General features: G+C 39.5%; 1 protein-coding gene across 12 annotated transcripts in view; it reads right to left on the reverse strand.

The window, feature by feature from the left end:
• LOC126267304 (uncharacterized) overlaps positions 1-19,618 on the reverse strand; it is a 124,413-nt gene that overhangs the window by 57,708 nt on the left and 47,087 nt on the right. For 5 of the 12 annotated variants that reach the window (XR_007548986.1, XM_049972381.1, XM_049972384.1 and 2 more), the window contains one exon: positions 2,837-2,948. The exons of the other annotated variants lie outside the window; for them this stretch is intronic. Coding sequence is in view for 4 of the 5 variants with exons in the window: in XM_049972381.1 (XP_049828338.1) it covers positions 2,837-2,948 (112 nt within the window). In the remaining variant the exon portion in view is untranslated. The remainder of the gene's footprint in view (positions 1-2,836; positions 2,949-19,618) is intronic. 12 annotated transcript variants of the gene reach the window in all.

The raw sequence follows: 19,618 nt of genomic DNA on the forward strand, positions 1-19,618 counted from the left end.
TTGTCCTTCATTTCCCTTTAAAATTGTGAAAAAGTAGAGACCTGGTTGAAGTTACATTCTTACAATGCCGCATGAGGAACCTGTTTGGGCACCAAGGAAGACTGACGTCTGGAGGACCCAGGATAACCAACCAGTATGTTTTCACTGTGGATGACAGGGACATGTGGTGCGCTATTGTCAAGAAAGGTGGTGGTTATTTGATGATGCCTGCATCAGAAAACAGCAGACTGATCTCAGCTGACGCCAACTCTGGGAAGACAAAGATGAACAAGAAGATGTGGGTGCAGCATGTCACCATTGCCGCAAGCTAGCTGCTGGATAGGACACTCCGCAACACACCAATCCAAGTCTCCATGATCGTTTAAAAGCCTCAGCTGATCACCTAGCTGCCGAAACCTGGAAAACTTAAGGGTGTGACCTTCCTTGGAGGTGAGGCCGCCAAAGAGAAAAATCCTCCGCTGTCGATCACTAGAAAAATGATAGGAAATCACATCAATATCCTTATGGATGGCCAACCAGCCCAAGCTCTTGTGGCTGGAACATTATATTCAATCATTTCAGAGAAGTACCGTCACCAGTTGCAGAAAACTGTATTCGTTGACAGCAAAACATCTCTACTAAAGTTGGTTAATGGGAAATATGTAAAACCTACAGGAAGATGTACCATTCGTGTGGGTATAAGTGGCCATACACAGCCCTTAGAATTCATTGTCTTACAAGAGTGTAGTCATGACGTCATTCTCATATGGGACTTTTTGAAAGCTTCTCAGGCAATTATAGATTGTGGTCACTCGAAGATTATGCTAGACGAGATGAGATACTGTGGACAGGAAAATGTGCATCTGAGTGTGTGGAGACTATGGTTGCTGGATGAAATGATCATTCCTGCAGTCAGTGCTAGAAAGGTAACTGACATGTGTCATGCCATGCATCAACCCATGGATCTTGTAGTGGAATGCAAGAGAAACATACCACTGAAGAATAACTTGGTCATCCCAGCCTCCATCGTCTCATTTAAGAACGGATTCAGTGAATTGTGGATAGTTAACTGTCACCGAGAACCACAGATCCTTCCAAGATGCCTGTGCATAGAAAATGCTGAGACATTAATTGCATAACAGCTGAGAATCATAGAAACCTCTCATATCGAGTCTGTGGGCAAAATTAGCACTACCATTACGAGACAAGATCTTCTAGCTCGACTATCACCAGATCTCACTAAGGAACAACAGAAGAAGCTACTTGCCAGTCTTCAACAGTTCTCTGAATGCTTTAATCCACAGAAGAAGAGCAAGTTAGACAAATCAATGGTGAAGCACCAGATTAGCACTGGGGCCATCAACCAATAAGCCAGAGAGCATACGTGTGTCAGCAGCAGAACATCGAATAATTCACACCGAGGTAGAGAAAATGATGAAGAATGACATCATTCAGCCTTCGCAGAGTGCAAGGTCATCACCAGTGGTTCTCGTCAGGAAGGATGGCAGTGGGCGCTTTTGTGTTGATTACAGGAAACTTAATAAGATAACTAAAAAGGACGTTTACCCTCTTCTATGAATTGATGGTACACTAAATTGTCTGAAGGGGGCTAAGTTTTTCTCAACCATGGACATGTACTCAGGATACTGGCAAATCAAAGTAGATGAGGCTGATCATGAGAAAACTCCATTCATCACCCCTGAGGGCCTGTATGAGTTTAAGGTAAAGCCATTTGGTTTGTGTAATGCACCAGCAACTTTTGAACGGATGATGGATAATCTTCTACGCCACCTGAAGTGGATGATATGTCTTTGTTATTTAGATGACATTATAGTGTTCTCAGAGACAGTTGATGAACATATAAAAAAACTGAGGGCCATTCTTAAGTGTCTCCAACAAGCCATTCTTAAGTGTCTACAACAAGCTGGACTAAAACATAATCCAAGAAAGGGTCTTTTTGGAGCAAAAGAAATCAAAATACTTGGACACCTTGTGTCAAATGAAGTTGTGCAACCAGACTCAGAAAAGGTGAGATCTATAACAGAATTTTCTATTCCATAAAGTATCAGAGATGTGAGAAGCTGCCTTGGATTATGTTCTTAATACCATCTTCTTATCAAAGATTTTTGTATCAAAGCCCAGCCACTCCAATAGTTGTTAAAAGCTGTAAAAGCTGTTGCTAAATTTATCTGGGGTGGTGCTCAGCAACATTCTTTCGATGTGCTGCGAAAAACTCTGATGCCTGACCCTGTACTTGGTCTGTATGATGAGAGAGCACCCACAGAACTACACACAGATAACAGTGGTTATGGGATCAGTGCTATTCCGGGGCAAATTTCGGATGGAAAAGAGAAGGTTATAGCCTATGCTTCTAGGACACTTACAAAAGCCGAGCTAACTGAACACCTTAATAAGACCTTGGCCAACATGCTATCTATGTTCGTCAATGATGAGCAGAGAAACTGGGATGAGGTGCTATCTTTCGTGGCATTTGCGTACAACACAGCCAAACAAGACACCACAGGATATATGCCATTTTTCCTGGTGCATGCATGTGAGGCGACTATGATGATGGAGACTGTGTTTCCATTACATCCTGATGACATGGGACGTTAACTACCTCGGCCAGGTGATAACCAGAGCTGAGGAAGCTTGGCAGTTAGCTCGACTCCAACTGCTGCAGGCTCAAGAAAACGATTGCCAAAGGTATGACTCGAGCCACCGTCCTGTTGTATACCAGCCTGGTGACCTCGTTTGGATCTTCACTCATGTTCGGAATATTGGTCTCCCTGAGAAGCTCCTCAGGCGCTACTTTGGACCTTATAAGGTTGTAAGACAGTTGTCTGATGTTACTTACGAAGCTGAAGATTTCGACCTCGACACAAGACGATGAAAGATCATAGAAACGGTCCACGTCCTTCGAATGAAGCCCCACAAGGATCCTGCAACCCAGGGTAAATTTGAAGCTCCTGCAACAGGCAACAAGCAGAAAGGTGATGAGGAGTACAGTGGCAAAATAAGTTCTAAGAAGATCACTGCCAGGGCAAGCATCAGTCATCGGCAGTCGGAGCATACAGGACCGATGACTCGTTCCTTGACTGGGATGATGTAACACCGAGATGCTGTTCTCTTAAGGAGAGAGCAATGTCACACAAGAAGCAGAGTAGCATTGTGGTGTAGTAGTTATGATACTAAACTGTTGCATGGAGGGTCGTTAGTTCAAAATTCAACTGGACTGTAAAATTTTAATTTCTATTTTCAGTTTAGTACATTCTAGAAGTACCCACAAGTGTCAAGAATCATTGTATTGGAATGTTCTGTAGCTGTATACATACTGTGAATATAATAGAGGGAAACATTCCATGTGGGAAAAATATACCTGAAAACAAAGATGCTGTAACTTACCAAACAAAAGTGTTGGTATGTTGATAGAGACAATAACAAACACAAACACACACACAAATTTCAAGCTTTCGCAACCCATGGTTGCTTCATCAGGAAAAAGGGAAGGAGCGGGAAAGACGAAAGGATGTTGGTTTTAAGGGAGAGTGTAAGGAGTCATCCCAATCCCAGGAGCGGAAAGACTTACCTTAGGGGGAAAAATGGACAGGTCTACACTCACACACACACACACATATATCCATCCAAGTATAGACTTGACCCTTTTTCCCCCCAAGGTAAGTCCTTCCGCTCCCAGGATTGGGGTGACCCCTCTCCCTTAAAACCCACATCCTTTCGTCTTTCCCTCTCCTTCGCTCTTTCCTGATGAAGCAACCATGGGTTGCGAAAGCTTGAAATTTGTGTGTGTGTTTGTGTTTGTTATTGTCTCTATCAACATACCAACACTTTTGTTTGGTAAGTTACAGCATCTTTGTTTTTATATATATGTATACATACAGTTTGTGTTCTGGCCAGAGGCAGTTCGCTCCGCGGTCTTGTACGTGCAAGTGCTGAATAAATCTACGTTAAGTGAAGTTAGCATTCGTCATTCATCTAATTACACCTTCTCCTATGTGACAATTATGCCAATTATGGGATCATATGTCGGGGGTAGTTATTCATGAGGAGAACAACATTATTTCACCTGACATGGCATATTTTGATACGTGACTTGAGTAAAAGTTGTTGGAGTCCAAAGGAAATTGGTTCATTTCATGTCTTTGGATTTTTTTCAAGTTATTCTTAAAACCATACTGTGATGGAAATAATATTAAGTGTATTCAATTGTTCTGTGACAGCAGTGCATCTCAAAACAAAAAATATTGTATTTTATTTCTATTTTGTGTGATTACTACACAATATGAATTTCACATTGAGTGGTTCCTCCCTGATCATGGTCATTCATACATGTTTGCAGATAGATCTTTTAGTATTGTAAAAAATAAACTCTGAAAACTTGAAACTAATGCCCTAGATGAGTACGACAGTGTATTTGAGACAGCAGGAACACTTCACTCTCAAAATTTTAATTTTTCCTGGGTCAAATGGCAAGAGCTCAGTCAAATATCAGTTCCAAAGTAAAAAACATTCAAAATTATTGGAGCTAAATGTCTCACTATTCATCTTACAACCACTCTGGTTGGTCTACATGCTGCGACACCAGTGTGAAAACATAAAATGATCAGAAGAGAGGTTAGGTATACTTGTATTTTTCTCAAGTAAAATATTTACCAAATAGTAGTCAAGTACAACAAGAAAAAAAGAAAAGAAGAGGAGTTGGTATCACTACTTTTTGCTAGAGGCTGTGAATTGAACTAAGTTCCTTTTTAAAAAGTGATTGAGCATAATGATGTACAAATAGTTAATGAGGATAGAGACAATGATAACATAGACATGCATTATCATGACTGATATCCTGAAGCAAATATTGGTCATACTAGGAAAAATTAGTGCCTGTATGTGTAATCATTTTTAATAACCCTATCTCTTAATAACTCAGACAAAAAAATAGGTAGGAACTGAACTAAATCCTATTCTAGAAGGTCTAGTACAGAATTAATACATGATATGTTGTGGTCTAAGTATGACAAAAGTAAGTTATGTCCTAAATTTTTGATTGCTGAACATGTCCTCTAAAGTAATTTTTAATAAATGTCCAAAAATATATTGGTACCATGTGTTACTTGTTCGTGAAATATAATTTGTACACATCCAAAATAATTTTTATGACAAAAAGTACCAAATCCAAACTTAAACTCCTATTAATTGTTCAATAATAATGAGTAATACATTAAATTTTTCTAAAATATGTATCATTCTGTCACAGACAAATTGTATGTCAACTATTGTTCACTAACGAAAACTATTGTGGCTACAGTGAATTTTTCTGCTCTATTCAAGAATTTTCCCAGTTGAATCTGGTATATTTTGTAAACAAGCCCCCAAATGGAGACAGTGACAACACCACCACAACTGACCCTCCCATAAATGACATTGTGCGAGGAACACTCACTGACATGAAATAAAAAACAAAATGGCAAATCTCCATGTTATGATGAACTAAACTCAGATATGGTAAAGGCAGCAGAAATGACAGGTTTAAACTGGCTATACAGAGTTCTGTCACTAATCTGGCAAGAAAACAGGATCCCAGAAGACTGAGAAAAAGAGTTCCCACAGTTCAAGAAGGGTAACAGAAGAAAATGTGGAAATCACAAAAGCATCACACTATTGTCACATACCCTAAATCATCAGGTTATCTTCTATTAGGAAAGTGAGTGCACTCAGCGACTATTAAGTAATTTATAAATGATTTTTTTTCACAAATCCAGATTTTGGCTAGTTCCTAGCCATTATCAATGCACTGTTTTTTAATCTTGATGATAGGCACAACAAGTAGACTGTCAAACAAGAAGGCTTTTGGCCAAAAAGACCTTTTTTCCAAATTAGACAACATTCACATGCATACTCCTGCAAATGCATCTCACACACATATGACCCCTGTCTCTCGCTAGCCCTGGCAACACAATGGTAACTTCCGAAAATTCTCAAAAATGAATCTTTACTTGCATTGATATACAGTGACAATCAGGGGTGGTGTAAACTTTCACAGAACTGTGAATGACAAATGCTGAAATGCTAAAAAAAAGTTAAGTATCCAAATATAGTTTTGCCAGTGTCTGAAAATTCTCAGAAGTAAACTATTTCAACATGTAATTTTACAACAAAATTAGAGAATGGCTGTTTTGAATGAAGATATGCCTACAGTTCTCAAAACTTTTCAAAGAGCAAAATTTGATTTAAGCCTCTCACTAACAATAACAGTACGAGTTTATCAGTGCACTTGGAAATGTTCAAAATTTCACAAAATGTATCACAATACAAAAGGGTATTAATACAAACAATAAAAGATCATGCAGGAGCATCATGAATAGTAAGATATGTGGATCTAGAACTTCAAATAAACATACAAATCTTGTACACACGGTATCACACAAAAGAAAATTCTGAAGTTGGGTTTTATATATAAATGTGTGTATTGCATGCATTTTTCACTTAGCTGTTTCTGTGGATTCTCTACACTGGCATGCTCAAGAAGAAAACTGCAGTTTGAGTTTATTTCAGTCAAAACCACTAAAATGTGCAGTATCAACAAAGCACATCTGCCTGTTGCAGCTAACAATGGAAACTGCCTTTCCTATTCAGTTTGTCATGCCATGTGTCAGCAGATGCTAAACTTTCTCAATGCATGTGTTTACTTCCTGGGAGTTTCAAATGCTGATGTGTTAATTGCACTTAACACTGGTAATTTGCTGTTGCTTTTTCAATTGCCCTTGTACATTTAGATTTACATCATAATACATGTTGCAGTCAATATCATTTTATTCAGGTTTATTTATGGTACCCATGACACAAATGGAATGAATCGATGAATGAATGAATGAATGAATGAATGGCAATATGGTTTGATAAGAGCATACAACTATTAGCAACATCCCATTTTGGAGTCTTTTTACAGATCTCAGGATATAAAAAGGTGAATGTTTTCAAAGCTTTTGACTTGTCTATTTACAGTCAAAACCACATTCTTACAAGTAACTTCTGGTTTGTTACTAGTTCTGATCAAACTATTGTTATCTGTTTTGACATGCAGGCTGCTGAATCTGCCATCTCACCATCCAAGTTGCATGTGTGAAGGTGTAGCCTGTCTAGCATACAAAATATAAACTCTTGCATAGGAACAAATAATAATTCATTGAAAGTTCAAGAAAGAAACCTACTGGGAGTCAACAGTGTTGGAGAAGTTTCGCATAAGTAGAATCTTTCCTCAAGAAAATGTGGAACTCTCTACACATGCACTTAAGACACAGCACGACATCGCACTGTACAAGGAGGACCATACTCTCAGTCACTATATGAGCCACCTTGGGATAAATGGAGTGCTGTCCAGAAAGCATGCTTTAACATACTGAATACAGACTGTAGCTTCTAGGACTCACTGTGTGGGGTACAGGCAGACAGTCTTGCAAAGAACTTACGAACACGTTTTCTGAAAATTGTCTTGAGGATCTAGTTCGGCTGCCCACATACAGTGGAAATATTTTAGACCTTGCAGCTACAAACAGATGTGACCATATAGGTGCTGTCAGTTTAAATATGAGGATTTGTGATCTTGATGTTATGACAGCAACTGTGGTTACTGAAGTTAGTAAATCAGTCAAAATGGGTAGGAGAGTGTTTCTGCTAGAAAGAACAGATAAGCAGTTGTTAGAATCTCACTTAGACATTGAACTGATGTTATATAGTTCAAGTATGATGAACAGAGAGGAACTAGGTACAAAGTTTAAATGGATTGTAAATCATGTTCTAGGGAAGAATGTGCCTCTTAAGTGGATTAGGGATGGAAAAGACTCACCATGGATTAACAATGAAGTTTGGAAAATGCTGAGGAAGCAAAGACTGTTGCCCACTCGGTTCAAAAGAGAACAAGAAAATGACAACAGGCAGAGGTTAGTAGAGATTCATGGGTCTGTAAAAAGATCTATGCATGAAGTATACAACAATTTTACATATTCCTGACAAATTGTCAGTGGAACAGAAAAATGCAACACTGAAGAAGTATATATTTTAATCTATAGTTACACTTTATTTATTTTACCAAGTGACTACCAGTCCCATTACACAGTACCATCTTCAGGCCATTCCCTGGTGCTCAGTTGTCACACTGGCTTCCCAAGTGATAATCACAAGTAGGTGTATTACACAATGTGACGACAGAGAGCCAGAAGATGGCCTGAAGGTGCTGCTGTGTACTTAAACTGGTAGTCAGTTGGCAAAATAAATGAACTGTGACAATAGGCTAAAACATATACTTTTTCATACAACAACCACCACTGTCATAACTTAGCAAAAAATCTGTTGAGAACCCAAGAAAATTCTTGGCCTGTGTAAAATTGCTAAGCAGGTCTAAGGCTTGTATCTGGTCACTCATTAACCAGACTGCTGTGGAAGTAGAAGATTGCTAAAGGAAAGCCACAGCTTTAAATTTTGTGTGTAAGAAATAATTCACATAGAAGAATCATACAAATGTACTGTCATTTGACCATTGCACGGGGTCCCATAGAAACAACATAGTAATAGACATCCCTGGTGTAGAAAAACAATTAAAGAGTTGAAAACAAATAAGTTGCAAGGTCCAGACAGAATCCCAATTTGGTTTTACAAAGAGTGCTCTACAACAGTGGCACCTTATTTAGCTTGCATTTATCATGAATCTCTTGCCCAACAAAAAGCCCCAAGCAACAGGAAAACGTGCAGATGACTGTAAATGAGAAAGGTAAAAGAATGAACGTGGAATATTACAGACCAATATCATTAAAACTGGGTTGCTGCAGATCTTCAACATATTCTGAATACAAATATAATAAATTTCCTTTAGACTGAAAAGCTTCTGTCCATGAAACAGCATGCGTTTAGAAAGCATCAGTTGTGTGAAATTCAGCTTCCTTTTTCTCACACAATATATTGTGGCCTATGGCTCAACAGCTACAAGCAGATTCCATGTTTCTAGATCTCCAAAAATTATTTGACGTAGTGCCCTCCTCCAAACTGTTAATAAAGGTATGAGCATATGGAATAAGTTCCCAAATATGTGAGTGCCTTGAAGATTTCGTAAATAATAAAATTCAGTACTCAGTGGTGAGACAGAGACAAGGCACACCTCAGAGAAGTGTTGTAGGGCTGCTACTATTTTTGATATGCATAAATGGTCTGGCCCCACCCCCTCTCCCCACGAACCGTGGACCATGCCATTGGTGGGGAGGCTTGTGTGCCTCAGCGATATAGGTAGCTGTAACATAGGTGCAACCACAATGGAGGGGTACCTGTTGAGAGGCCAAACGTATGGTTCCTGAAGAGGGGCAGCAGCCTTTTCAGTAGTTGCACGGACAACAGTCTGTATGATTGACTGATCTGCCTTGTAACATTAACCAAAACGGCCTTGCTGTGCATGTACTTTGAATGGCTAAAAGCAAGGGAAAACTACAGCTGAAATTTTTCCCAAGAGAACGCAGCTTTACTGTACGGTTAAATGATGATGGCGTCCTCTTGGGTAAAATATTCTGGAGGTAAAATAGTCCCCATTTGGATCTCTGGGTGGGGACTACTCAGGAGGACGTTGTTATGAGGAGAAACAAAACTGCTGTTCTAAGGATCGGAGCATGGAATGTCAGATTCCTTGATTGGCAGGTAGGTTAGAAAATTTAAAAAGGGAAGTGGATAGGTTCAAGTTAGATATAGTAGGAATTAGTGAAGTTTGGTGGCAGGGGGAGCAAGACTTCTGGTCAGGTGAATACAGGGTTATAAACACAAAATCAAATAGGGCTAATGCAGGAGTAGGTTTAATAATGAAAAAAAAAAGTAGGAGCACAGGTAAGCTACTATGAACAGCATAGTGAATGCATTATTGTATCCAAGATAGACACAAAGCCCACACCTACCACAGTAGTACAAGTTCATATGTCAACTAGCTCTGCAGATGACGAAGAGATGGAAGAAATGTATGATAAGATAAAAGAAATCATTCAGATAGTGAGGGGAGATGAAAATTTAATAGTCATGGGCGCCTGGAATTAGATAGTAGGAAAAGGAAGAGAAGGAAAAGTAGTAGGTAAATTTGGAATGGGGGTAATAAATGAAAGAGGAAGCTGCCTGGTAGAATTCTGAACAGAGTGTAACTTAATCACAGCTAACACTTGGTTTAAAAATCGTGAAAGAAGGTAGTATACATGGAAGAGGCCTGGAGACACTGGAAGGTTTCAGATAGATTATTGATGGTAATACAGAGATTTAGGAACCAGGTTTTAAGTTGTAAGACATTTCCAGGGGCAGATGTGGACTCTGACCACAATGTATTGGTTATGAACTGTAGATTAAAACTGAAGAATTTGCACAAAGGTGGGAATTTAAGGAGACAGAACCTGGATAAACTGAAAGAACCAGAGTTTGTAGAGGGTTTCATAGAGAGCATTAAGGAATGAATGACAAGAACGAGGGGCAAGAAACACAGTAGAAGAAGAATGGGTAGCTTTGAAAGATAAAACAGTGAAGGCAGCAGAGGATAAAGTAGGTAAAAAGACAAGGGCTAGTAGAAATCCATGGGTAATAGAAGCGATATTGAATTTAACTGATGAAGGAGAAAATATAAAAATGCAGTAACTGAAGCAGGCAAAAAGGAATACAAATGTCTCAAAAATGAGATTGACTGGAGGTGCAAAACGGCTAAGCAGAGATGGCTAGTGGACAAATGTAAGGATGAGGAGACATGTATCACAAGGGTAAGATAGATACTGCCTAGAGGAAAATTAAAGAGACCTTTGGAGAAAAGAAAACCACTTGTATGAATATCAAGATCTCAGATGGAAAACCAGTTCTAAGCAAAGAAGGGAAAGAAAGGTGGAAGGAGTATATAGAGGGTCTATACAAGGGCAAAGTACTGGAGGGCAATGTTATGGTATGGAAGAGGACATACATGAAGATGAAATGGGAGAAATAATATTGCGTGAAGAGTTTGACCAAGCACTGAAAGACCTGGGTTGAAACAAGGCCCCGGGAGTATACAATATTCACTGGAACTCCTGATAGCCTTTGGAGAGCTAGCTCTGACAAAACTCTACCATCTGGTGAGCAAAATGTATGAGACAAGACGAAACATCCTCAGACTTCATGAGGAATATAATAATTTCAATCCCAAAGAAAGCAAGCATTGACAGGTATGAAAATTCCTGAACTATCAGCTTAATAAGTCATGGCTTCAAAATACTAATACAAATTCTTTACAGATGAATGGAAAGAGTGGTGCCAGCTGACGTCGGGGAAGATCAGTTTGGATTCCGTAGAAATTTAAGAACCTAAGGCAATACTGACCCTACAACTTACCTAGAAGATACATTAAGCAAAGGGAAACCTACATCTGTAGCATTTGTAGACTTAGAGAAAGCTTTGGACAATGTTGACTGGAATACTCTCTTTCAAATTCTGAAGGTGACAGGGGTCAAATACAGGGAACAAAAGGCTGTTTACAATTTGTACAGAAACCAGATGGCAGTTATAAAAGTCAAGGGGCATGAAAAGGAAGCGGTGGTTGGGAAGGGAGTGAGACAGGGTTATAGCTTATCCCCAATGTAAATTGAGTAGGAATTAAAATCCATGGAGAAGAAATAAAAACTTTAAGGTTCGCCGATGACATTGTAATTCTGTCAGAAACAGCAAAGGACTTGGAAGAGCAGTTGAACGGAATAGACAGTATCTTGAAAGGAGGATATAAGATGAACATCAACAAAAGCAAAACGAGGATAATGGAATGTAGCCGAATTAAGTCGGGTGATGCTGAGGGAATTAGATAAGGAAATGAGACACTTAAAGTAGTAGATGATGGTCAAAGTAGAGAGAATATAAAATGTAGACTGGCAATGGCAAGGAAAAGGTTTCTGAAGAAGAGAAATTTGTTAACGTCGAGTATAGATTTAAGTGCCAGGAAGTCTTTTCTGAAAGTATTTGTATGGAGTGTAGCTAAGTATGGAAGTGAAAAATGGATGATAAATCGTTTAGACAAGAAGAGAATAGAGGCTTTTCAAATGTGGTGTTACAGAAGAATGCTGAAGAGTAGATGGATACACCATCTAACTAATGAGGAGGTACTAAACAGGATTGGGAGGGGGGGGGGGGGGGGGGGGGGGGAAGAGGAATTTGTGATACAACTTGACTAAAAGAAGGGATTGGTTGATAAGATATGTTCTGAGGCATCAAGGGATCACCAATTTAGTACTGGAGGGCAGTGTGGAGGGTAAAAATCACAGAGGGAGACCAAGAGATGAATACACTAAGCAGATTCAGAAGGATGTAAGTTGCAATACATACTTTGAGATGACAAAGCTCGCACAGGATAGAGTAGCACGGAGAGCTGCATCAAACCAGTCTCTGGACTGAAGGCCACAACAACAACAAATGATCTGATGGACAGAGTGTGCAGAAGTCTGCTGGGAAGGTGTCATCATTAAATGGATGTAGGAGGATACAAGATGACTTAGACAAAATTCTAGTTGGTGTGATGAATGGCAGCAGCTCTAAATATAGAAAAAAATGTATGTTGATGAAGATGAGTAGGAAAACAAACCCTAATATTCAAATACAGCATTAGTAGTGTGTATCTTGACAAAGTCACTTTGTTTATACATCTGGGCATAAAGCTGCAAAGTGATATGAAATGGAGTGAGCATGTGAGGGTTGTGGTATGAGAGGTGAATGGTTGAGTTTTGTTTATTGTGAGAATTTTGGGAAAGTGTGGTTCATCTGCAAATGAGCCCACATATATGATGCTGATGTGACCTATTCTTCACTACTACTTGAGTGTTGGGATCCATACCATGTCAAATTAAAGGAAGATGTTGGAACAATTCAGAGGTGGGCAGCTAGATTTGTTACCACTATGTTTGAACAATATGCAAGTATGCTTCAGGAACTCAAATGAGAATCCCTGGAAGGGAGGCAACATTCATTTTGAGGAACACTATTGAGAAAATCTAGAGAACCAGAATGAGACGAGTGGCACCATTGTATGTTTCCTGTAAGGACCACTAAGACAAGATATGAGAAATTAGGGCTCTTATGGAGACATATAGACCACCATTTTCCCTTAGTTCTATTTACAATTGGAGCAGGAGAGGCAGTGAGTAATATTGCTGCAGGGTATCCTCAACCATGCACTATATGGTGCTTTGTGGAGTATGCATGTAGATGTACGGGGGTTGGATGAAAAATAATGCCTCCACCTTCGTTAATTGGGCTCGGAGGGAAATATTTTAATAAATCTAAAGCAGAAATAATCGAATGTGATCTTTAATTATCAATATTCACTTTTCCACATGCTATAAGATGGGATGGACCTCTTTGTACAATATTCCGGAGGTAAAGCTTCTCGTCAATTGGATCTCCGGGAGGGGAATACAACGAGGACTCCAGAGATTAGGACAAATGGAGAAGGAAGGAAGGCAAAGAAGAAGGACGACTTATTGAGGATTAGGATGTGGAATGTTTTAACCCTTCTCCAGGAAGGGAAATTAGAAAACACCAAACATGAAATGACAAGAAACAAATTGGATGTACTCGGAATGTGTGAGGTGAGATGGGATGGTTGTGGAGAACTAGAAAGTGACAATTTCCAATTGTACTATTCAGGTGAAGATAAAAATGAAATGTATGGGGCTCGAATTTTGATAGGTAAAAGACTGAAGGACAAGGTTTTCAAAGCTGAATATGTTAGAGAAAGAATAATGATGTTGAGATTGAAAGGGAAGAAGAAAGACTTAGTTATCAACCAGGTCTATATGCCAACAAGTAATCATTCAGATGAAGAGGTAGTAGAATATTATGAGACGATAGAAAACTTAGCAGAGATAGAGAAAAGAAATGCATGTATTGTTATAATGGGTGATTGGAATGAGGGAGTTGGCAAAGGACCAGAAGGATAAGCTCTTGGAAAATTTGGACTGGGAGAAAGAAATAAGAGAGGGCAAAGATTGTTGGCATACTGCAATAAAAATTTTATGGTAGTTGGAAATACTCTATTTGATAACCACAAAAGACGATGGTATACTTGGATATCTCACTTTGACAACAAAAGATATCAAATTGATTACATAATGATACAACAACGATACCGAAATTGCCAAAAGAGTGTCAAAAGCTATCCAGGGGCAGATATTTATTGAGATCTTATATTAGTAATAGCTGAGGTCCTTGTTAAATTGAAAATAACCTGGAAAGGACAGAAGAGAGAGCACATTAACTTTGAGAAACTGAAAGACAAAGGATATTGTGAAAAATTAGAGAATGCATATTGTGAAATCATGAGGAAAGGGCAGGAAATGGAGTGCAGAGAAGGAAGATGGGATCGTTTTAAAAATGGGATCAAAACAGCAGCTAAGGAATCGCTTGGAGTCAAGGAGAGGAAAAAAGTAAAGAAAGAATGGGTAACACCAGATATGATAACCAAGATGGATGATCACAGGAAAAGGAAAACTGTAAACACAGGAGGAGGGAAGTGCAACTACAGGAGGTTACATAATGAATTAAGAAGGGAGACAGAAAAAGCAAAGGAGAAATGATGTACAAAGAAGCAATGGATTTGACATTCAGGGAAAAGAGAAACAACAATGGACTAAAAGAAGTAGAGGCAGCAGATGGTAAAATGTTGAGTGAACCCCAAGAAATAATGAGAAGATGGGAAGAATATACAGAATGGCTATACACTGCAGACAGCCAACCAAGTGAAGAAGACCTTGGGATAGAAGAAGAAGATAAAGTTGCAGATGATGACAAAGGAAATGCAATACTAACTAGTGAGATTGAAGAATCTATGAAGGAGATGAAAAATGGAAAGGCAATGGAAATTGATGAGATTCCTGTGGAACTGTTAAAGTCATTGGAGAAAGAGGCCAAAGGACTTTACAGAAAGTATCTTAATACCTATAGAAAAGAAAAAGAACAGCAAAAAGTGTGAGCAATATAGAACAGTGAGCCTGATATCGCATGCAGCCAAAGTCTTGCTGATGGTGCTCAACAGAATGCTATATGGAAAGCTGAATTGCGTAATAGGAGATAAAAAATTTGGTTTCCGGAGAGGAGTAGGAACTAGAGATGCAATTGGGCTACTGAGAGTGATAGGGGAGAGGTACATGGAGAAGAAAAGGAAGGTGTATGTTGTGTTCATTGATCTTGAGAAGGCTTTTGACTGTGTCAGATGGGACAACTGATGTAAATCCTAAGGAAACATGGAGTTAATTGGAAGGATAGATGGCTAATTAGAAATTTATATTTGAACCAGAGAGCAAGAGTAAGAATAAGAGCTGTGATGAGTGACGAAATTGAACTGGGAAGAGGTGTAAGGCAAGGTTGTTGTTTATCACCAACACTGTTCAACATATATCTGGAGGAAATTATTAGCGAAAGTTTTGATGGAAGGAGAGGAGTTTGTAAGGGGGTTGGAGAGTGGAGTGTACAAGATTTGCAGACGACACGGTTGTGATGGCAGAGAGTGAAACAGACATGGAACAAATGTTAGATGATCTAAACACAAAATTAGAAGAATATGGAATGAAGATTAACAAGAAGAAACCAAAAACCATGGTAACTGGAGGAAAGGGGAGAAAATGCTGTATGAAGATAGGGGGAGAGGAAATAAAACAAGTAAATAACTTTGATTACTTGGGAAGTGTAATAATGGATGGTATGTATTGCTCAATAGAAACTAGGAAAATAATTGCAATGGCAAAAGAAGGATTCAAGAGGAAACAGAAATTACTTTGTGGACCACTAAACAAAGATCTGAGGAAAAGACTTGCCAAATTTTACAGCTGGAACATTGCACTATATGGTGCGGAAACCTGGACATTGTAGGACTTTTGTAGGACACCTTTATACAGTGGTTGAAGTGAGGGTTTGATGCTGTCTGTAATAAGCATGATGTTTGTACATGTATCCAGGTCACAATGTGCACACTGGGAGGTGAGTCATGGCTCAAATCTTGGTGAGAATGAACCCATGAAATCTGTTTCCTTGACTGATAAACAAAATCACAGTTGTTGTGGTCAGAAAGCTGGAAATACTGTTGTTGTGGTTAGAAAGCTGGAAGTACTGTGTGTCTACAAACTTTCCTGGAAGCTGCAGCACTTTGTTGTAAACTAGTTCCACTGATGAGGAATGTTAAGTCTGGCTTGTAACCACTCCCTGGACCAAGTAAAACCATTGGTAGAGCTGTACTCCAATTTGTTTTGTGACACAAGTGCTGCCTTGAGAATGGTGCCAGTAGTCTATCATATAATTACTAACCAGAATTTATTTAGTTGAGAAAACATGTCTGATTCAAATTGGTGACCATGATCCATTGTGATGTGTAGCAGGCAACTAAACTGAGAAATCCAACTTGAAATTGAAGTAGAGGCTTAGGTTCTGTGGAGATGCTGTCAACTAGCGTGGCCTCCAAACGGGAGTAAAATGATCAATCACAATGAGAATGTAACATTATCCATTTGATGGAGGTTTTGGGCCTACAGTGTCAATATGCATTTACACAAATCTCACTGCTGGGTCAGGAAAGTGCCCAACTGGTGAATGCCGAAGCCACAAAACTTTGCTTCACTGGCACTTTGCACAGTACAAGTACATTCTCAGCAGTCTGTAACATTATCCATTTGATGGAGGTTTTGGGCCTACAGTGTCAATATGCATTTACACAAATCTCACTGTTGGGTCAGGAAAATGCCCAACTGGTGAATGCCCAAGCCACAAAATTTTGCTTCACTGACACTTTACACAGTAGAAGTACATTCTCAGCAGTCTTTTTGTATTCAAAGCCAAACAGATTGCTGCAAGACTAGGCAGAATGTTGGTCTGACACCAGAATGACCCAAGTTATGTACGCTGTCAAAGGTGAATCTGCAGAATTCAGTAGGCAAGAATGGAAGATGTTTTCCAGTTGGGAGGTCACAGAAAAGTTTACCATCTGTGCCAGAAACATTGAATAGTCAAAGTTCTATGGCTGATGATGTATTCCTGAGGACATTTAGGAGTTCCTGGTCAGTCTCTTGTGGCTTGGTCAGCTGAGCAAAATCGATAGTGCCTGAGATGCTGTTGACATGGGAAGACAACCAGCAATTATTATGCTGACAGCTTAAGTGAGTAAAAGGCCAATGGCTGCCATACACCAACATGACACTACAGTAACACAGCACCAATAGCTATTTGACTTGTATCTACAACTAGTGCAAGTGGTGCATCCAGCTCAAGGTGAGTGAGAAGTGCTGCATCCACTATCCTATGTTTTGCCACATCAAAGGCAGAGCTTATCGTGTTCATCCACTGAATCAGTGAGTTCTCCTCAACTTTCAGACCAGTGTCAGACTAATGAATGATGTAGTCAATGGTATTTATAGCTTGGCTGAGTGTAGCAGTTGTTGACGGTAGAAGCTGGGCATATCTAGGAAGAGACATAGTTGTCTAACAGCATTTGGCTGAGCGATCTGTAAAATGGCTTCCACTTTTTCAATAAACGATAGTGAGCCCATGGATGAAATCTGGTGCTCTATGAAGTTAGCTTGTCACTGATCAAATACACAGTTAGCAGTGTTTAGAACCCTGACATACAGCACTAATCACTCAAAGACTTCAATTAAGTGTTGCTTGTGCTGCTACACATTGGACAAAAAGACGAGGATGTCATCCAGACAGGTGAAACAGCAATGAAGACCTCGCAGTACCAAAGTGATGAATCTTTGCCATGACTGCACAGCATTCGGTAGGCTGAATGTCATGAGAAGGCTCTCAAAGAACCCGAATGTGGTATTGGTGTTTGTCTCCTGAATACCTTTCTCTACCACTAGGATCTGAGTATATGCCTTAGGGTAATCAAGTACACTGAATGTGTTTGCACCACATAAAATGTAATTATAATCATGTAACAAAGGCACTGGATACTGAGCTGGCACAATTTGACTGTTGAGTGCATGACAGTCTTCACATGGATGCCATCCGTCACACTTTTTTTGGCACAAGGTACAAAGAAGATACCCACAGGCTACTGGATGGATGAATAATATCTTCTTTCAGCATGGCTTTAAATTGTGCTTTCAAAATGGCCACTAAGCACTTGGGAGCAAGATGTCTGGATCTACACAAGACAAGTAGTCCGTTGTGGTTTTTGATATAGTATACTGTACTGGGACGCATCTCTTTAGGTGCCCCAGGCAGTTTCTGCAGTAGGCCAGCCTACATACTCACTGCTTCCTCAATCTTGGCCATGTACACTGTTGCACTATGTGGGAATCCTGAAACTGTCAGGCCAGTTATGCTGTTGACGATTAGTGCATTCACCACATATGCAAGAGGTGGTAGTATGTTAGGAAATCAGCTCAAATGATGGAGTCTGTCACAGTTTCAATTGTGAAGTCCCAAGCAAAGACAAGACACAACCCCAGATCTAATTCCATTCACTGCATACTGTACATCAGTATAGAAGAATTGTTCACTGCAGACAAGCAGAACAAGATTGCAGGTTGACTGCCATGAAATAGGGTTTGAGGAAATATGTATAAATGCAATCCAGTACCCACTAAATACTTGCAGCCTGACCTCCAATTCTGATGAAGCAAGCTGGGATAATTTTAATTCCCCTCTTGTTCTGCCATGTGCCTCCTTAAATTTGTTTTGTTACTTTTAACTAATTATCATTAACATACGTGAACATAAACTGCATTTCATTAAAAGAGAAAGAATGGCCCTCAGTTTTAAAGTAAATAACACCAGTTCTAATTTTGTGATTAGTTTTATGTATGTAATTGATTTTCTAAGCGATTTAGAAAAGATTGCTGTATGGTGTGTCAGGTGGCAGTTGACGCTAAATAACGAAAAGTGTGAGATGATCCACATGAGTTCCAAAAGAAATCCGTTGGAATTCGATTACTCGATAAATAGTACAATTCTCAAGGCTGTCAATTCAACTAAGTACCTGGGTGTTAAAATTACAAACAACTTCAGTTGGAAGGACCACATAGATAATATTGTCGGGAAGGCGAGCCAAAGGTTGCGTTTCATTGGCAGGACACTTAGAAGATGCAACAAGTCCACTAAAGAGACAGCTTACACTACACTCGTTCGTCCTCTGTTAGAATATTGCTGCGCGGTGTGGGATCCTTACCAGGTGGGATTGACGGAGGACATCGAGAGGGTGCAAAGAAGGGCAGCTCGTTTTGTATTATCGCGTTATAGGGGAGAGAGTGTGGCAGATATGATACACGAGTTGGGATGGAAGTCATTACAGCATAGACGTTTTTCGTCGCGGCGAGACCTTTTTACGAAATTTCAGTCACCAACTTTCTCTTCCGAATGCGAAAATATTTTGTTGAGCCCAACCTATATAGGTAGGAATGATCATCAAAATAAAATAAGAGAAATCAGAGCTCGAACAGAAAGGTTTAGGTGTTCGTTTTTCCCGCTCGCTGTTCGGGAGTGGAATAGTAGAGAGATAGTATGATTGTGGTTCGATGAACCCTCTGCCAAGCACTTAAATGTGAATTGCAGAGTAGTCATGTAGATGTAGATGTAGATGTAGATTTTGACTATTCCTAGTTAATCTCATTTATTATAG

This window comes from Schistocerca gregaria, chromosome 4, assembly GCF_023897955.1.
Source record: "Schistocerca gregaria isolate iqSchGreg1 chromosome 4, iqSchGreg1.2, whole genome shotgun sequence".
In the NCBI taxonomy this organism is placed as follows: domain Eukaryota; kingdom Metazoa; phylum Arthropoda; class Insecta; order Orthoptera; family Acrididae; genus Schistocerca; species Schistocerca gregaria.